At 40.3% G+C, this 20,976-nt stretch overlaps 2 protein-coding genes across 2 annotated transcripts in view; both read left to right on the top strand.

Moving 5' to 3' along the window:
- The first annotated feature begins 17 nt into the window (after positions 1-17).
- Positions 18-12,794, top strand: TFB2M (transcription factor B2, mitochondrial). The gene is made up of 8 exons (XM_060753936.2): positions 18-353; positions 2,412-2,500; positions 4,553-4,706; positions 5,813-5,961; positions 7,265-7,354; positions 9,132-9,194; positions 10,123-10,274; positions 11,951-12,794. The coding sequence occupies exons 1-8, from the start codon at positions 113-115 to the stop codon at positions 12,138-12,140; spliced, it is 1,128 nt and encodes a 375-aa protein (XP_060609919.2). The 5' UTR covers positions 18-112; the 3' UTR covers positions 12,141-12,794.
- A 7,041-nt stretch (positions 12,795-19,835) lies between these two features.
- SMYD3 (SET and MYND domain containing 3) overlaps positions 19,836-20,976 on the top strand; it is a 446,381-nt gene continuing 445,240 nt past the window's right edge. Inside the window, exon 1 of the mRNA XM_060753934.2 lies at positions 19,836-20,069. Coding sequence (XP_060609917.2) covers positions 19,900-20,069 — 170 coding nt within the window. The 5' untranslated portion in view covers positions 19,836-19,899. The remainder of the gene's footprint in view (positions 20,070-20,976) is intronic.

The following is a 20,976-nucleotide window of genomic DNA, read 5'->3' on the forward strand; positions in this document are numbered from 1 at the left end:
GCCCTCCTAGCAACAGCCCACACCGGAAGCGGAAGCGGTCGTCGCGAAGCCGTCCGCACGGGCAAGGTGACCCACGTGTGGGAAGGAGGGAGAGAGAGAGAGAGGGGGGGGGATGCTGCGGGCGGCGTCTTGGGCGCTGAGGGCGCCTTCCCGGCGGCTGCGTGAGGGCTCGGCGCCGTCGCGTTCCCTGCTGCGGGTCCCCGGGGAGGCTGCGGCGGCGGCGGCGGTGGCGGAGAAGGCAAGGGGCCCGAAGCCGCTGCGGAGGTTCATCGCCTGCCCGGAGTTGGCGCGGGACGTGGTCTCCCGGCTGGAAGGCGGCCTGCGGGGGAGCGTCGTCTTCGAGTGCGAGCCAGGTACTACTCCCTGCCCCTCTCTGGGGCGAAAACTTGAGCCCTCCGGGTGTTTTGGACTTCCACTCCCGCCATTCCTCACAGCCTCGGGCCCCTTCCTTAAGCAGCTGAGGGGGAAAAGGAAAGAGCTCGAGGCTGTGTGAGGAATAATAATAGAATAATAATAATAATAACTTTATTTTTAAGTTCTTGTAGGTTTTTTCGGGCTATATGGCCATGTTCTAGAGGCATTTCTCCTGACGTTTCGCCTGCATCTATGGTGAGGATGCTTGCCATAGATGCAGGCGAAACGTCAGGAGAAATGCCTCTAGAACATGGCCATATAGCCCGAAAAAACCCACAAGAACTTAGTGATTCCAGCCATGAAAGCCTTCGACAACTTTATTTTTATACCCCACCTCCATCTCCCCGAAGGGACTCGAAGCGGCTTACATCGGGCCAAGCCCAATCACACAGAGTTAAAAACATAGCATATAAAAATACAACAACAGTATAAGACAACATAAAACAACATTATAACAATAATAAAACAGGCATCACAAGTCTGGTATAGACTTCAAGTCTCGTTATGGGAGAGCGGGCTGGTGTACAAACAAGTTATAAAACAGGCTAGTCAATAAGGCGCATAGGTCATATAGCAGCGTAAGGATAACAGTAGTTATAACAGGGTCATTATTATTTTGAATAGTGTAGTAGTTAGGTGCAGGGACATAATTTTAGGCCATGATTAGGGCCAACTGTCAAGGGAATTGTCTAATCAAATGCACAACGGAACAACCATGAAACATAGATAGGGAAGGTGCTAGCCTGATATCCCTGGGAGGAAGTTACAGAGCCAAGGGGCCACCACCGAAAAGCTCCCATCAACCACGCCTGAGATGGGTGTGGGAGCCAGAGAAGAGCCTCCCCAGAACATCTTAGAGATCATGTGGGCTCGTAGGGGAAGATACGGTCACGAAGACAGGCAGAGCCCCCGAGTCCACGAAATGTCGCCATGGTAATTACAGTAAGAATGGCGGACGTTGCAGTCCAAAACACCTGGAATTGCCCATGCCTGATATAGGGATTTACTAAACAACAACTATATATGCAACTATTCCAATATATATATATATTAAACATCCAAAATACAGAACATGTCTAGTCCAAAACTTTTCAGATAAGGTATGTTCAACCTGCCTCAAGCCAAGTGCTAGTTGAGGAAGAGAACAGCTGTTCATGAGAGCTATAGGGTTATTCCTTTCCGAAATGTTTGGAGGCAGAACTCTTTTGGATTTCATATTTTATTTTTGCATATGGGAGTAACTATTTTTGCATATATGCATATAATGAGATACCTTCAAAATGTTATCTGTGGGCCCTTCCACACAGCCATATAACCCAGAATAAGTCAAGGCAAATATTTCCCCTTGACATTTAGTCTAGTCAAGTCTGACTCTGGGGGGTGGGGGGGGGGGTGTTCATATCCATTTCTAAGCCTAAGAGCTGGTGTTGTCTGTAGACACCTCCAAGGTCATGTGGCCAGCATGGAGTGCCATTACCTTCTTGCCGGAGCGGTACCTATTGATCTACACACATTTGCATGTTTTCGAACTGCTAGGTTGGCAGAAGCTAACAGTGGGAGCTCATCCCACTCCCCACATTCGAACTGCCAAACTTCCGGTCCGCAAGTTTAACCTCAGCAATTTAACCCGCTGTGCCACCAGGGGACCCAGAATCTTAAGGCAGAAAAACCAACAATGTCTGCTTTGAACTGGGTTATTTGAGGGCCCTTCCAGAATGCCATATATTCCAGTTCAAAGCAGAAAATGTGGGATTTTATTCAGCTGTGTGGAAGGGGCCTGAGTCTTGTACATATACCCTGCAGGTAATTTCATTAAACATATTAAATAAATGAAACAAAAGTTTGTGTATGTTAGGCTGTGAGGAACGGCGGGAGTTGCAGTCCAAAACACCCGGAGGGAGGGCCCAAGTTTGCCCATGCCTGGCCTGCACTGTTAGTTAAATCTTGATGGTAGGGCAGCTTCAGTGTAAAATAATAAACTCTGGCTCTTTTCACAGGCCCTGGGGTACTGACCCGAACACTGCTCAATGCTGGTGCACATGTGGTCGCTCTAGAGAGTAACAGCTCCTTTCTTTCTGACTTACAGGTGAGTATTTTTCTATGTTTAATTGGCCATGGATGATAGAAAAGTGTAGTTAGTAGTCATGGGTTCATCTGTGTCATCTGTTGTATTCACGTTTTCATTTCGTTCCGTCCATTCGGAGGCACAGAACAGGAAGGCCCCTCCTGGAACGAAATAAACTCCAGCTCCAAGTCTGCTTTTCGGATCGCTTGCCACACACGCAGGCCCAAAGACCCCAGGTTTGCATGGGCCTGCACCCGAGCGCTGAATAGGCAGCACTCCTTACTCGGCACTAGGCTGCAAGCCCTGGCAGGCCCAAGTACTTTGGGCCAACGCTTTGGGTTGCGGAGCAAGGCCACTGGCAGCAAACGGGATGGGTCTCCAGCCCCAGCCAGGGAGCCCTTCGACTCTCCAGGTAAACCCCATCCAAAACCACATGCTGGGAAGGGGAGCCTGGGTGGGGAGCCCCCCCCCCCCCATAACAGGCCAACAGAAAACTAATCTTTCGACACCAAAAACAAATATTTTGGGAGGTTCAGTAGAAACAGATTGGGGGGCCCACTGAAAGCCAGGACACTAAATGTTTACCTCAAGTGCACACAACTAGTAGTTAGAAAGAGAAGTATTTATAAATCACACCAACCCTAGCACTCATGGCTAATGGGCTGTGTGATGAGACCTGTGGTACAGAAGAAAATCTGGAATGTCTCAAATCCTTTTCTCCCATGGGTGGGATTCAAAGTAGCATATGGTGTTAAAAGCAACAGAAATTGCAAACAAAATTCAACAAGAACACAGTAGACTAAATAAACAAATTACACATTTCATAACCCATATAAAACAAATTAATAAATTACAACATATACTATTACAAAAATTCCTGAACCTCTAGCCACTGAGGATATCCATAACAACTGTTATGTTAAGATCCTAAAAACTCCCTTTTCTTTAGGCTGTTTAAAAACATTGCTCAGTCCTTTTTGACCTTCTAACATTAGCCTTTTTTAGGCCATGTAAAAATATTGCTCAGTTCAAAATAATCTTCAAAGATGTATATCAACAACAGCTGTTTGACCATTGTCTGTCATAGATCATCAGGAAAGGCCTGCTCTCATAAAAAGGTCTTCCCCTGGGAGTGAAAGGCCAATAGCGAAGGGGCCAAACAAACTTTTGGGGAGGGAATTCCTGAGCCACAGGAGCACCACCTGGTCTCTTGTCCCCACTAAGCACACTTGTGACAGTGGTGGGACAGAGAAAAGGGCCTCTCCTGACGATCTCACAGCTCATGTGGGCTCATAGGAGGAGATGCGGTCCCTCAGATGGGATGTATAAAGAAATTCGTGTCGGAGAATTAGGGAAATTGATGCATTCTTTGCCTAAATCAGGACCCCTTAAACTTTTTCTACTCTTAATCCCTTTCCACCTGAGGGACTTTTACGCAACACAGAGTAGATAGGTGTATAAAAAATTAAGGTTTTGCCGATAATCAAAAGCATTTACTTTCTAAATAGGCTGATTTTCCTTTCTATTAAGCATTTTCTGCAGAGTCCATTGTAAACACTACACGTTGTTGCTAACAAATTCATTTCAGTGGAATATGTGTAATCGACATCTGGAATGACTCAGTCTATGAGTTTGGATTATGTGATTTTAAAGTTTTTATTAGGTGTTTTTAATTTTTATACTTAATGTTTTGATGTCCTTTGAATTTGTCCTATTGTATTTTATGCTTAGTCATAAGCTGTTTGATTTATGATTTGGTTTATGAATGTTAAGGCATTGAATATTGCCATTATTTTTTGTTAGGAGCCAAATGTTTTGTTACCCAAACATTGAACTAACAGAATCAGTGGTCTAGATCAGAGTTTCTCAAACTGTGTTCCTCTAGTTGTTTTGGATGTTAGCTCCCATAATTTTTAACAGCTGGTAAACTGGCTGGGATTTTTGGGAGCTAAAGTCCAAAACACCTGGAGGAGCACAATTTGAGAAACACTGGTTTAGATAGTCAGTGCTCAGCTGGAAAGATAAAAAAGCCACAGTTTCATATACTCAAATAATCTGTTTGTTTATATTTAGTCTCTCAAAAATAAACTAGATGGCCAGCTGGAAGTTGTGCATTGTGACTTCTTCAGATTGGACCCTATCAATATGGGATCGATGACGCCCCCTGTGATGTATTCTGAGAAATTGTTTGAGAACTTGGGCATCTCATCTGTTGCTTGGACAGCAGGTAAACTGACTGATTGCATTTACATTTCCCCCATTTGGTTCACTTAAGATGGGATAAGTTCAGGTAACATTTCATATGATAGAAAAGATGTTATAAAGAGAAAAAACAATTAAATACAGTGTTAAATACAATCGATTATTTCCAGCATATATTTGAACAGTAATTATTGTTGTATTTCAACTTCCCCCAAATGTGATGTTTAAGCAACAGATCCTCCTCCTCGTGGATGCTGCTTTTGTTTGCCTCCTCCCTGGTTAATGCCATAGCAAAGGAAATGCATGGAAACTAAACAGAGAAAGAGGCCTCACTTAAAAGACTTTGCTTTCTCTCTCCTAGGGCTTCCATTGCTGCCTCCATTAAGGCCGTTATTACCCTCTTCATATATGTTATTGAATGTTTGCTGATAATTTGTCTAATGCAGTTATTTATTTATTTATTTATTTATTTACCTTACTTATATACCGCTGTTCTCAGCCCGAAGGCGACTCACAGCGGTTCACAACAAATACGAACAGCAAAAATTCAGTGCTACAGTATAGAAACAGTTAACAACCTAACACATTACACAATTAATAAACAGTTACTACAATACCCATTCACTGTCGTCTCATCATCAAAAACATGTTCCAGATTCGTCATCCATTGTTCCATTCCAGTGTTCATTAACCAATCATTATATGGTCAGTGTAGACTCATACAATACATATTGAACTGCAGTCTTCACTGCCTTATAATTCAGTTCAATGTAGTTAATCTGCATTCTGAAACCACATTATATGGCAGTGTAGATGGGGCCCCACTTTATCAAGGGTTGCTCTTGTTAGATGGTGCTCCTCTTTTAGCACTCTCTTCCTATTGGGATGAGAGGGAGAAGTAAGCTATTGCAGGATGTTCATCATTTACTGCTGGAAATGAACTTATTGCAGGTAAGACAATTGTTTATATCTCTGGTATAAGAAATAGGAGAGCTTACATAAGGCCTAAGAACACAAATTTCAATTTATTAACTTCATCACTCATTTTGTTGAGATAAATGTTTATTTTATCCTTACGATAAAGACATAAGCACTGTATTTTTCATACACCCTGTTGCTTTTTCAAAACAGATATTCCTCTAAAAGTGGTTGGAATTGTCCCACAAAAAAGAGAAAGGAACTTCCTTTGGAAGCTCATCTATGCCTTATATGAACGCAATTCTATATATAAATATGGAAGAATGGAGCTGAACTTGTTTGTCAGTGAAAAAGAATACAAGGTACAAGAAATGTTGCTAATAGGTGAAGTGCCTTTGCTTTTTAAAAAATAATATGAAAACAATTTTCAATGTGATAAGATATTTGTTTTGACTTTGACAGCTAGTATTTGTGCTAGCTGGTTTTGCAGATAAATCATTGTGTAAGGAATTATTTTGCAGGTAGTTCTCTTGGCCTCAAAAGAACTAGCAGTTAGGTATTTGACAGCACTTTCTCCAATTGTAATGAAACAGCACCTGAAATCCAGTAGTTAACAGCTGCCAAAAAACAGAAGTCTGCCCTAGAGGGTTTGGGGGAGTTTAAAATTTGGTGAAGGGAAGCCAGGAAAGTAGGGAAGTCCCATTATATTCCACCTAAGAAATTATATTATCTAAGAAAGTCTGCTTGTCTGGTGTTTGCTAAGATCCACAGCATTTGTTTTACAGAGGAAAAAAAAGTTTCAGAATTTCAGCCATTTGTTTGATTTTCCCTTGGAATTAATATGTTCTGTCAGTTTTCCAAGGTGGATACTGGAAGCCTTTATCCTTGTTAGGGGTATGTGTTCATGCATGTGTACGTATGCAATGAGGAAGTCTTACACAAGGAAAAGTACTATGCAAATACCTAAGGGCATTTTATTATTTGGAACAAAGTTGCCTCACTGGGTGTGGGCTTTATATTCATGTGATATAACCAAACTCTGGCAAGTATTTGGAAAATTGCAATACTGATCAACAAACTTTCAGTGCAGAACTAATCTCAATAGTTTAATGAGGTTAGTTGTTACGTAAGAACTGAGTACAAATCGTCTTATTGGTTGCCCATCTGTGTTGGAAAAACATTAAGTCTTAGCTTTTTTATTGTATCAGAAGTGAATTGAGGATACAGTTATAAAATATTAAAAAAAAACACAACTTTAAAAAATTGGCATTATACTGAATTTCCTTTGACCAGAAGCTGGCCACTTGGAGTTGCTGTAAGGAGGTCCTCCATTGTGCATGTGGCAGGGCTCAGACTACATTCTAGTAGGTGGTCTGTGGTTTGCTCTTGTCCACACTTGCATGTTGTGGACTCTACTTTGTAGCCCCATTTCTGTTCAGCGCTTTCCTAGTTACCCAAATCTTAGCCGGTACTCACATTTACATGTTATCTTCCTGACTGCAACAGAAACAATTCTCTTATGGTATATAAATGCTTCTAATAGGACTTTCTCCTGTGTAATGCTGGTCTGTATCTTCATAAAATTTTCTGGTGATATTTTGAAATCGCTGTCATATGTTTTTATTGTGAAATGCTGAAATATAACTTCTGTTTTGTCTTTGTCAGACTCTTGTTGCAAAGCCTAAAGAAGCGAGAATTTATCAAGCACTTAGTGTACTTTGGCAAACAGCTTGCGATATTCAGCTTCTGCATATGGTATGTGTTTTGCTTTTATAATATAAATGCCTTGGCCTTTGGAACTTAATAGTAATGTTAGATGCGTTGCAGAAAATTGAAATATTTTCAGGGTGATGTATAAACTTAAAGTTGATTTGAATCCATCTCTCCCTGAGTGCAAACAGGAAGAGTTTCTTCCTTCTCTTGGATGAGAATGCTCTCATGACATATGTGTAGGAAAGAGTGCCTACTTGCTTTTTTATAGAATGGTGCATGTCACTGAAAGAGGAATAGGTTAATACTGTTTATGTAAGAAGCAGTTCACCCACATCACCTGTAAATTTAATCAGCTATCATCACTTTCAAGCAACACTTTTGTCTTTTCTGTTCATTTCTTAGATTATGAATGCTTATATTTTTATCCTAAGATCTATTATTTATTTATTTGCTGTATTTGTATACCGCCTTTCTCAGCCAATTGGCGACTCAAGGCGGTTTCCAACAAATCAGTATACATAAAACGTAATAATAGATAAAAAACATTAAACAGTATAAGACATCACAAAAGCAATAAAAGCAACATCATCAGCATCTCATTATTCTCAAGCATTATTATTTGATCCGTTCATGTCTTTTTAAGGGGTGGTGGTTTTCTACTGCTCTGCAAAGTTACTGCTGAAAGTTGGAGGAATTTGTAAGTTTATAAAACTGACATTTTTCTTCATGTAAGACACCAGATTTGATCTGGGAATTAAGGAGGGAAAAACCCTGGTTATTACTTAGATGGGAGGCCACAGATTTATTTATTTCTCTGTTGGGTTTACTGTTCCCCCTAATGGGATCCAAGGTGGCTTACAATAATGGTAAGAAGATATCATTAAATCAGTTTATTTTACAAAAAAAAAGAAAAAAGAAATTAAAATGCTAATATAACTACGTATTTAAAATACATTTTCAAAGGTCAAAAGAGTAAAATGTTAAAAAATACACCACTTATATAAGCATATGATACATCCCCATGATTAAACATTCAAGGTTCACAAACTTGCATAATAAAAGCATTTTCACTGCTGGCAGACAGAGAGAAGGGAAGGGCCAGTTGGACTTCCTGTGTACCAGTAGAAGGCTCCCTCCGGGAATCTTCACTAATTCTACCCATGAAGCTGGTGGGACTGAGAGAAAGCCAATGCGCTGCAGTCCTTAGCACTCATACTGGCTTATATAATGAAATACCATCTTCCAGATAGCTAGGCCCCATTGGTGATTACTCATAAAAAAGAATGGGTAAAATCAACTCTGAGCATTCCTGGCCTAAGAAAACCCTATGAAATTCTTGGGGTCACCTTAAGTCAACAGGCAGCTTCTTGTACTAGTACTACTACTAATACATTTTATTTGTTACCCACCTTCCTCACAGCTTAAGACTGGGCACAATACAATTAAAATACATCATTATAAAATACATTCAGAAAAATGCATATATTAAAACACATTTAATTGAATACTCATTAAAATACGTAGAACAAAGATTAAAATACACTAATCATAGACTTTAAATTCAAAATTAATTGTTAAAATTGACTTTGTAGGCCTGCCAGAAGAGAGAGGTCTTCGATTGTCTCTGGTAGACACACACACACGATAGAGATACTTAGCTTTATATCTTTCAATCAGCAAGTACTTAGTACTGGCTATTAGCATTCTGGCTGATTTCTTCAGTTTAACTTTTGATTTTATTCTTTCTTCAAAATGTTGTATTCTACTGACTGTCAGCATGGCTTCTAAAAACTCCTGTTTTAAATTTCTGTCACTTTAGGAGCCTTGGTCTTCATTTTTAACTAACTCAAGAAGTGGTGGACTCTCCATACCAAAGAGTGTGGTAAGCTCTGTGTACCTAAATGCTAACACAAATATAATGGAAATCTTTATGCCGACTAATTATTCTTTATAACAAATATTTAATAGAAAGACATGCTGTTGGGAAGAAATGTACTCTGACAGTGTTGGAAAACCCTATATGTGCTCATATGATACTGACTATTCATGATGCTTGACGTTTCCTATTTGTGGATTTTCATAATTTAAGGCAGATGCAGCAAAGCGAAGATTTAGGAGTATATGTGAGTTCACCACTTTTGAAAGTCTGCAGGAGTAGCGATTTCAATTTAAAACAGGACGTGGCAACCCTGTACTGTTTGCTACTTTAAAAATATCAATTTTAATATCAGAATTGGACTGTGCTTTGTTTTCATTTTTACACATTATTGGGATTCTCTTCAGAGGATTGGCCCTTGGACTGGTCAGAATAGCCCTCCCACAGTATAGAATACAGGGGCTCTCAGATTATTCTATTTGGCTTAAGCCAGTGAATGCCATGTTAAGAATGAATTTAAATCTCAAGACTGCTGTTTCAGAGAAAAGCACAAAGAATAATTTTGCTGTGCAATTATAATGTCAGTTCTCAAAAAGTGCTTTCTTCTTATGCCAGATCAATATTTGCAAGTCTCTTCAATTGATACAATCTAGATTGCAATCTCTGTTTTGCTATAGTAATGCAATAATTGTGACATTCACTATTATGGAACAGATACCCCTCTTACATAATGATTTGTAATTAGAGCATTGCTGGAATTTCATGCAATGAGGTGATAATTTGTGCAATATTGGAATTCCTAATGAAATTCCCATGTTAGTGTGCAGTTTATTTGTAAACTATATTTCTTGTATAGAATAATAATAGTAAAAATGCATGTGCATTGATTATTTAATGCATGAATATGATTGATCTTGTTTTGTTCTTCCTGCAGCTATTGCAGAATGACCATTTATGCTTATTACGAATGACGCCTCGGAAGGATTTATTTGCAAACAACATGACAGCTGCTAATTCAGGCATATTTATTGTGATGGTAAAACAATGCCTTGCTAAGAGCAAGACAAAATTAATAGATAAATTAAAGTAAGTCAAAATTAATTTAGCCCATTGATAAACAATAAGCAATAGAATGTAGCAGAATATGCAACTTGTATGTAAATCCAAAAAAATAGCATGCAGAACAAACTTTGAAGATTTACAGATTTTTAAAGCAGATATCAAGATGACAAATGTGACCAAATATTTCTTGTACCTGTTAGCTCTCAGATACAGTAAGTGAGATCCGAACAATTTCCAGGCCAGTGTAATCCCCCGTTGTGTCAGTTACTCTTTTAAGAACTACTACTATTTTTATAATCTGCTAAGTGCTGTGCGTTTTTTGTGAGTTTTTTGCAAGGGGAGAGAGAAGGAGGACAGAAACACAAAACCAAGTTCCTTTGGGAAAGTGGACCCAATTTCTGGTTCTTTCATTTTTGACTAGCTGGATTCAGAGATGCGCTTTAGGTATGCCTCAGGGCATCTTCTTGTTTGAATAACAGGGCACCATGTCTTGTGATGAGCCACCATTGGGATCAGCCATGAGACTAGGGCCATGGCTGCTCCATAAATGTAAACCAAGACTTTTTTTCCTTTTCCCCAAATTTAGATATTGGTCATTTATATTTTAAGTGTCGTAGAGACTTTTAAAGCATACATTTTAAATTTGAATATGCTGTAGTGCATAAACTACATGCAAAAATTAAGAGATGGAAGTCAAGAGTTTTCACTGCCAGGAAAATGAATTTGTATTGTATAATTAATTAAGGAGTAAGGATTATGTGTCAAACTGACTATGGCATGCTGCAACAATAGCTTGCAGAAAAAATAGTTGCAATGTGGCATGTTTCTAAACAAGGTTCCAAATGCAATTTTTAGTTTTCACTCCCTGGTTTTCCTATCACTGAGTCAAGTGTTTTGTTGCCACTGCCTTTCTTAGCCTGTAAAATGTTTTTCTTTTGTTTGGGATTTTTGCCTCTTTCATTTAGTGCCCCCTTGTTGTCCATCTCTCTTATGTCCCTGGAAACATTCTGAAGTAATTTATTTGAGCCTTCCTGTCACCTTCCAGCTGCTCTGTCCCTTTCCTCCCATCACCTGTTTCCTCCTCAGACACACTTTCTGTACTCTGTTTCTTCTTTCTCTCAAAATCCCCTCTCATTGAATCATCATTGGGATGCTATCTGCTCCTTCTTTCTCTCAAAATCCTTTATCATTGAATCATCATTGGGGTGCATGTTGGGGTATGAGGTGGTATTCAATACATCTGAAATATAGCCTGCAGCACCAGGTCTTCATTGGCAGTCTCCCATCCAAGTGCTAATCAAGACCAATTTAGCTTTAAAGATCTGGTGGGACAAATGGTGCTTTTGGGATATTTAAGAGACTGCTCATAGACCTCTTAGGCCTGGAACATATTTGCAATGTTACATTTGATATTAGGAGTAATTTGCCTATGCGGAATTAAGCCAGTTGAGAGTTATGTGAAGGTCTGAATGAACTGTCATGTTTGAACACTATACTGTGCTTCAGAAACATGTATTTGAGAAGTATCTTTTGATATTCCCATCTCCCCCCCACCCACCCCCAATGTTCTGATGGTGGTTAGATTGAAGATATACTATACACTAAAACCATATAATAATTTTAACAAGACTTTGGCATATCTCAGAGATGTTATACCCAAATATCATACAGTGACTGTTTTTCAATACTTTGTATTTCAGTTTATGGAGTTGTGAGAGTGGGAAGAAACTGTTGAGACAGTTGGAGATACCAGAAAACAGTACGACAGGAAGTTTGTATCCAGAACAGTACAGATCTCTTTTCGAGCTTATATTACAGTGTAATGAATTTGACCAAAGTTGGCTATATGACGATGACTGCTTGGAAGATAGCCGAGGCGTAAATTTATAGTAAACTCTGGTTTCAAGCAGAGTTTTGTGAGTTGGAATATGGTTTGAAGTTACCATCAGGGGTGTTATTTTTATGTAAGTAAAAATCCAAAATGTCTGGAAGAAAAAAAGTACAGCACTGAAGTTTGAAAGGCAAAACCCTATGTCTTAAAACACTGCAGGGAGTGAATTTCTTGCATTATACTTGGAAGTGCATTTGTAAAAAAGGTCAGTGGTGACATGTTCTGCTGGAAATTTCAGAAATAACAGCTAACAATCCATAAACTAATTGTGCAAGAATTGTTTTGTGAGGGGGAAAAGTGTACTCCAAAGCAGAATGTATTCAATCAACAATGACTAAAAACCACAGGATGCAAAAAGAGGAAGGAAGTGTGCTTTTCTGGATTAAAAAATTGCTTTCAGATATTTAAGTTACACTGGAACTGGCTAAAAATGGTATAATGTCTGCATAAACCCTTCTCCCATTCATGTGTATAATAATATTTTCATGTGTACATACCTACACAATATATATGAACACGTTTCAGTTTGACCTACTTCCAGATGAGGATTTTTATTACAGTATAAGAAGCTTGTATTATATTACAGTCCCTAATTTATTAAAAAAAATGTAAATATTTGTATTATAGAACACAATTAAAGCAGTTTTAATGAACATAGTTCTGTGGTGTCAGATTTTTTGTTGTAGCTGTATCTTCGTATTATCTCAGACTTGAGGTAGAGCTGAATCCAGAGAAGTTACACAATGAATCTGAACAATGACTTCTCAACCCCTCCTCCCTCTAGCAATCTCAAACTATCTTTCAATGGTTGAAACCCTTTTGTGTGTTGGATGAATCACTGTTTAGCAGAAAAGGGAATTAGCCTCTTTGGCCATAGCACACTCTTCCAAAGAGTGCCCTTCAGTTTGATTTTCTGGAGGAAAAAAAAACTACTGTAGAGAAGAGGGAGGAATACAGGCATTTTGTCAACTTTGACAGATATAAAAAAATTGAAATGTGATAATTTACAATTACTCCCTTTGTTACAGTTTTAAGTGTTAGGAATGGCTGGAAGAACCTGCTTCATTCACATTGGGTGTAATCCTGATTTAATCCTAACATCTTACATTAAACCCGATGGAGCTTTCCTCTTAGTTGTAAACTAGGTCGCACTCTGTAATGTAATTGCTGCTAACTCCCAAGGAAATCAAATTAGATTTAGGTTATGATTCACAATAATTTTCAGTATGAAAAGTGGAACTAACTTTGTTTGGATAAAGCACAGATTCTTTTCCCCCTACTCCCAGATGCCAAAGTCGGTTTACAACTTATTTCAAGATTAGACTTACTTTGCTGCTGCTTTTTGCTGCAAAGCCCTAGAATATAACAGGCAAAGACCTAAACAAAAAAAAAGCCTAGGTTTAAAATTACAAAATTTTGGATATAATAATTTGTTTAGGTTCCTGAAATGAAATTGATTCAGTCCTTCCACTCAAAAATCTATTTCACAAGTAGAGGAGTTGGTGGATCAGTGTTATTAAAGAACAGAATCAGATGTTCTTGCCAATCTTTCAGTTCCCATGAAACACAGATGCGTTTTGCGCCAATATTGCACAAAATATAACCAGACAAAATAGCCCAAGGCATTTATCTTCTACCCATCCTTTAAGTACTGAATTAATTGCATCTGGAAATGTAGTCTGCCTTAATAGACTACAATTTATTTTGAATATTTAAGAGGGGGCAATTGATGATAATTGAAGGCAAAATTGCCTGTTACAACAGACAATAATACAAAAGCCACCGCACAAATTTTGCCCCTGACACCCCTGGAAAAAAATTAATTTTTAATTTTACAGCAAAGCTAAACTGCTTAGAATGTTTGACTGTTCCATTATTCAATGAGCTGAAGTTTTCCTCTTGAGAGGAAGGAGTCAAGTTACACAGCAAAGTAGACTCAATTACCTGTAGCAAACACTGCTCTTGGCAATATGATCTCATTTGCGCACTGCATTGTGCCATGTCAGTAAGCAACAAAAGCAAGACAGTAAAGGAGCTACATTACACCTAGTTCTCATTGGAGGCCTGAGTGCAAATTAAAGCTGGACATTATCAGACAGAACCTTATTAAGGAAGAGTGCAGATAAATAAAATACAGGAGTAGGTTGCTAAAACAATGTTCAAAAGTAGGACCAATCATGCAAGTTCTTGGATGATTGGAACAAAAAAAATATTTCCCTATTTTCTGTAACACAAAATTAATTTAAAATCTTTAAATTAAATGAATCAGTGTTTCTCAGTTCTCAATGCTAATCAAGGTGGTCAGTTGAAAGATTCACACCCAGCCCAACTTACAAAAGCCTTTGTCTCACCCTGGTCATTCCACAGATATATAAACCCCTTTTTTCCCAGCTCCAGCAGACCTCACCTCTGAGGAAGCTTGCCATAGATGCAGGCGAAACGTCAGGAGAAATGCCTCTAGAACATGGCCATATAGCCCGAAAAAACCCACAAGAACTGAGTGATTCCGGCCATGAAAGCCTTCGACAATACATTGAATCAGTGTTTGTAGATATAACAGCTTATTTTAAAAGACTGATACAATATCTGTCAAGTTTTCCTGTATTTTATGTAGTTTTTCTGTACATATGGGTACAAGAAATAAATAGTTACCAATAGTATAAAAACCATGATACAAAAATGAGAGAAAATAGAAAGATTCTGATAAATTAAGTAGTGGTGCCATCTACCTGTGGTTTGGCCAATTTGTTCTCATTTTAGCTATGTTTATATAAAATCTAAGAAACTAATTTAATGTTACCTAGGTTTTAGGATTTTCAGGAAACATGCAAAATAATAAAACAGCTATTTGATTTTGTTATTAAGAGTAAAATACAAAAGGTGAATCTGAACAAATCTCTTAAAAGAACACATTCATACTTCTTTTCTGCAAATATAATAATCCAATTTTTCATTTGTATTTGGCTCACTGTCCCTGGGTTCAGAACAGAAAAAGAGCATGAAAAGAGCAATATTGATTTGAATTACCAATTCTTTTTGCACAGGTTTTTTTTCTTGTGTCAGGAGCGACTTGCAAGTCGCTTCTGATGTGAGAGAACTGGCCGTCAGCAAGGACGTAGCCCAAGGGAGGCCCAGATATTTTGTGTTGTACCATCCTGTAGGAGGCTTCTCTCATGTCCCCGCATGGGAAGCTAGAGCTTAACAGACAGGAGCTTACCCCGCTCCCTGGATTTGAACCGCCAACCTTTCAGTCGACAAATTCAGCCGGCACAAGGGTTTAACCCATTGCACCAATGGAGGCTCCACAGTGATAAACCAGACGTCCGTCCAAATACAACGTGAAGACTATAGCACCTCCTGCTTGTATTCCCCAACAAATGCTATTTTAAGACAAATGCTGCCTTTGGAACTGTGGATAATAACAGTTATGTGTTCTTTAAAACATTCTGCAAAACTGTCCAAAGATTGGGGCCATCATATATTGTGATAGCAAATTCTAAAGTCTGTTATATAAAAGATTCACTTAACAGCTAAATCTTTCTCTCATTCACCAATTAGAATTCTAGCAACTACTGTAAATATCAATGAACATGACCAGCATACAACCATGCCAATACTACTAAAACAATCATATACGAAAAATGTGTATCTGAAGTGGCAACAAGCGTGGCTTTAATACTGAACAGAGACTGGGATGACCCTTCAGCCACGGAAGCCCACACTCTTCCAGCCTGGGAATCACATGACAAATCTTGCAAACAAAAAAAAAAAAACCATAACCAACCAAAAACCATGACAGGTTTTGTCTTAGAGTTGCTATAAACTGGAGATGACATAAAAGCACATGGCAATTAGACCCATCAAATACCAATAAGAGGACGGTCTGTGCTATAATTTTGATATGTGATGGGCCTAACTGTTGTGTGCCTTGTATTTTGGCCCTACCATGAGATGACACTAGAAAAGATAAGGACACTTGCTAAGTTGGTAGAACAGAGATGACACTAGAAGTGATAAGGACACCTGCTAAGGTGGAGGTTGGTAGAAGAGAGGAAGACTGCGTTACAGGTGGAGAGTCTCAAGTAAAGGGACCAATGGCCTTCAGTGTGATCCAAGGTCTCATTTTTTGGGTTTCAATACATCAAAGCCCACTTGATGGCCATGAGCAACAAGAAGGCCTGCTCACCCAATTGGTCTCCAGTAAGAGATAGTTTGTCTCTATGTTCTCAGGAATACTGGGTGTTTCAAAATGATGGACTCAGCTTCAAAGTAGTATATTTTACGATGGCAACATGTTCAAGACAAAGTGTTACGAATTATCAGGTTTTCAAATTTTACTAACCATTTTGAGCCAGAAATTTAAAAACAAAACAAAACAAAATGGAGAATATCTCATCAGGCCTTGTTGCAGCATTGCCCTCTTTCAAATGACAGAGGCAAATAACTTTTTGTTCACTGGGAGAGGCATCTAGTGATAAATCTTTGAAACTCTATGTGCCTCCCCCCCCCCCCCCTTGAAGGAGTGGTTGCAGAGATATAGAAATTTCAAATCAAGCCCTGTACTATGAGATGGAGGACACAGCTGCACTGACATCTTTGGAGGAGGTTTTGCGTATACAAATGATTGACAACTGTATGAATATCTCTTATGGCTTTACCCATCATGGCCTTATGTAATAGAATAAATAAATAAGAAATAGCCTTGCACCTATCCACTAGGATAAATACTGTATAAGGCATATATAGGTATCTATCTGGTACAGGCACGGGCAAACTTAGGCCCTCCATGTGTTTTGGACTTCCAACTTCTACAATTCCTAACAGTTGGTTTGCCCGACTGGTGATATTTGTGGTGGATATGTTCCTCTTATATACAGTCCAGACAAGAACTGTTTGACTTTCGGATGCTGTGAAACTTCCATTCTCAATGACCGCTAGTGAACACATTGAATGGCAAGGAATGCTGGAAGTTGCGGTCCAACTCTACTTGAAGGGCTGCACAATTACCATCCATGGTATAAAGTGATAGGTGGCAAAATTGGAGACCATATTTATACCAATGTATGAGGGGAAATGCAGGATAAAGGGGGGGGGGGAACCCCAAAAGGATTACCCTATAGCCTTCTAGGATTTGCAGTTCATAGCACATTGCCATGGCACCTGAAGTGGAATCATAGTGTAGTTTACTGTTGACTGTGAAATGTTTAAGTGACAGAGAAAAGTCAACATCAGGCGCATCCACACTGTAGTTAATCCTGTTTGATCTCATTATAACTGCCATGGCTTAATGCTACGGAATCCTGTGAGTTGTAGTTTTGCAAAGTCTTTGGCCTTCTCTGCGAGAGAGCCTGGTGCTTTGTCACACTACAACTCCCAGCATTCCTTAGCATTGAGCCATGGTGGTTTATGTGACCACATCTCTCCTTATGAACCTATTTGGGCCTTAAGATCAGCTGGGGAGGCCCTCCCCTCAATCCCACCTCCCTCAGAAGTGAAGTTGGTGGGGACGAGGGAGTGGGCCTTCTCAATAGTGGTCCCTCAACCCTGGTATGCTCTCCCCAAGGAAATAAGGCAAGCACCCACTCTTCTCACCTTCAGGAAGGAATTGAAAACCTGGCTATTTAAGCAGGCTTTTGATAATGGCTAGAGTACTACCTAATTATTCGGACAAGACTTGAATTAGAATGTTAATCATAATGCTGGATATATTGATAACTGGAACTGACTGGTTTAAACAGTGTTTGTATTTATAGTTTTTAGAGGACAAATAGCTTTTAAACTGTTATTTATTTTTTATTTATCGTGCCAGGAATGATCCAAACAGTTGTACTGTATGTTTTTTTAAACCACAAAGTTTGCAAACTTGACATTCTATTAAATGCCCTTTGACCAGTAGGTGTCCACTTGGAGTGCCTCTGGTGTTGCTGCAAGGAGGTCCTCCATTGTGCATGTGGCATGGCTCAGGGTGCATTGCAGCAGGTGGACAGTAGTTTGCTCATTCCACACTCACGTCGCGGATTCCACTTTGTAGCCCCATTTCTTAAGATTGGCCCTGCATCTTGTGGTGCAGTCTGTTCAGCGCCTTCCAAGTCACCCAGTTTTCTGTTTGCCCAGGAGGGAGTCTCTCATTTGGTATCAGCCATTGATTGAGGTTCTGGGTTTTAGCCTGCCACTTTTGGACTCTCGCTTGCTGAGGTGTTCCAGCGAGTGTCTCTGTAGATCTTAGAAAACTATTTCTTATTTTAAGTCATTGGCATGCTAGCTGATACCCAAACGGGGTATGCTGGAGATGTCTCTGCCTTGGTCCTTTCACTATTGGCTGCTACTTCCCGGCGGTGTCAGGTGGTGCAATACTGGCTAAACAGTGTAATTTTTCCAGTGGTGTAGGGCAGACACCCTGTGATAATGCGGCATGTCTCATTAAGAGCCACATCCACTGTTTTAGCATGGTGAGATGTGTTCCACACTGGGCATGCATACTCAGCAGCAGAATAGCGTAGCGCAAGGGCAGATGTCTTCACTGTATCTGGCTGTGATCCCAAGGTTGTGCCAGTCAGCTTTCGTATATTATTTCTAGCACCCACTTTTTGCTTGATATTCGGGCAGTGCTTCTTGTAGGTCAGAGAACGGTCAAGAGTAACTCCCAGGTATTTGGGTGTGCCACAGTGCTCCAGTGGGATTCCTTCCCAGCTAATCCTCAGAGCTCGAGATGCTTGTTTGTTCTTAAGATGAAAAGCCCATGTCTGTGTTTTAGATGGATTAGGAATCAGCTGGTCTAGGCAGTAAGATCACCTAGAGCTTTGGAGATCTTCTGTTCAACCACCTCAAAACTCCCTGCTTGAGTGGAGATGGCACAATCGTCAGCATAGATGAAACTCTCTGTCCCTTCTGGCAGTGGCTGGTCATTTGTGTAAATGTTGAACATGGATGGAGCAAGCACACTCCTCTGAGGCAGGCCATTCTTCTGTTTTGGCCATCTGCTTCTTATTTATTAATGTTTATACTATTGTGTAATTTAACTGTATGTAGTGATATTTGTTTATTGTTGATTATTTATTGCTTATATTATTTCTGTATCTGTTGGTTGTTGTAAGCCATCCTGAGTCCCTTTGGGGAGACAGAGCTGGGTACAAATAAGGATAATAATAATAATAATAATTATTATTATTATTATTAAAAGGAGCCGTGGTGGTGCAATGAGTTAAACCCTAGCACCAGCTGAATTGCTGGCCTGAAGGTTGGTGGTTTGAATTTGTGAGATTGGGTGAGCTCCCGTCTGTCAGCTCCAGCTTCTCATGTAGGGACATTAGAGCAGCCTCCTACAAGGATGGTAACAAAACCAGGCGCAGATGGCCAATTCTCTCACACCAGAAGCGACTTGCAGTTCCTCAAGTTCCTTCTGATACTATTAAAATATTATTATTAAAGTAATGTCAAGCCGCATTAACTCTACAATGTAGACAGGTGCAAAGACACAATATCTATACAGAGATCTTTCCGGGCCAGGAATCTTTATGAACTTGGAAATCAAAAACCCAAAATCCAATTAAAAATAATAATAACCCGAGAAGTATATCCTTATAGCTGTGGAAGACAAAAAGGGAACGCTGTGCCTGCAGGACATGGCCGCCAGGAGACCTCATCAGGGCAGCCCTTCTTTTGCCCGCTCTCAAAATGGCCCCTGCGGCTACAAAAAGGCGTCACGTGGACCTAGAGGCGGGAAGGGCACTGCTAAGCCAGGGCCTTTCCGCGCGGCTCATGCCACCCGTGAAAACGCCGATGGAGAAGTTTGCCAGCCCGGGCAGAGGCAACGGCCTCCGCCTCTCGAAGGCCGTCAAGGCCGGGGCGCTGCTGTACCGCGAGGAGCCCTTCGCCTATGCCGTCACCAAGAAGCGCCTCGGCACCGCGTGCGAGCGATGCCTGCGCAGGTAGGGCGATTCTCGGCCCGGCCCTTCGCTTCTCCCCTTCTCTCCGCCGCCCTCGCGCCGCCAGGTGGCGCTGCCGGGCCGCCTCGCGAAGAAGAAACCCCGCCCTTCGTGACGTGGCGCCCCGCCATTGGCTCTTATCTCCTCCTGTTCCTACTGCAGTGTGCTAGGCAGTCATTGCAACACAGGAAGTGAGAGGAGATTGTATGGGGGAGAGGAACCCAAGAGGAGGAGGAGGAGGATTTAACTAGGAAGGATCTATAGAGCCATGCTGGAGGGTCTAGAAAATGCCTAAAGGGCACATGGACACATGAAACACAGATGCTATTCCCTGAATATAGGGCAGGCATGGGGCAACTTGGGCTCACCCTCCAGGTGTTTTGGACTTCAACTCCCGTTATTCCTAACAGCCTCAGGCTCATTCCTTTTCCCCCTCAGCCGCTTAAGCGGCTGAGGGGGGAAAGGAATGAGCCTGAGGCTGTTAGGAATAACGGGAGTTGAAGTCCAAAACACCTGGAGGGTGAGCCCAAGTTGCCCCATGCCTGATATAGGGGTTCTACTAAACAACAACTATATACGCAACTATTCATATATATATATATATATATATATATATATATATATATATATATATAATATATATAACATCCAAAATACAGAACATGTCTACTCCAAAACATTTCAGATAAGGTATGTTCAACCTGCCTCAAGCTAAGTGTTAGTTGAGGAAGAGAACGGCTGTTCATGAGAGCTATAAGGTATTCCTTGTCCAAAATATTTGGAGCCAGAACAGTTTTGGATTTCAGATTTTTTGTGTGTACATTTTGGAATAACTATTTTTTGCATGTATGCATATAATGAGATTCCTTCGAAATGTGACCTGAAGGCCCTTCCACACAGCCATATAGCC

This window comes from Anolis sagrei, chromosome 1 (genome assembly GCF_037176765.1).
Source record: "Anolis sagrei isolate rAnoSag1 chromosome 1, rAnoSag1.mat, whole genome shotgun sequence".
NCBI lineage: Eukaryota > Metazoa > Chordata > Lepidosauria > Squamata > Dactyloidae > Anolis > Anolis sagrei.

Coding starts and splice junctions, on each gene's coding strand:
- TFB2M (XM_060753936.2), top strand. CDS start 113: ATGCTGCGGGCGGCGTCTTGGGCGCTGAGGGCGCCTTCCCGGCGGCTG. Junction 4,707..5,812: donor ATCTGTTGCTTGGACAGCAG/GTAAACTGACTG, acceptor TTTTCAAAACAG/ATATTCCTCTAAAAGTGGTT. Junction 5,962..7,264: donor TCAGTGAAAAAGAATACAAG/GTACAAGAAATG, acceptor TGTCTTTGTCAG/ACTCTTGTTGCAAAGCCTAA.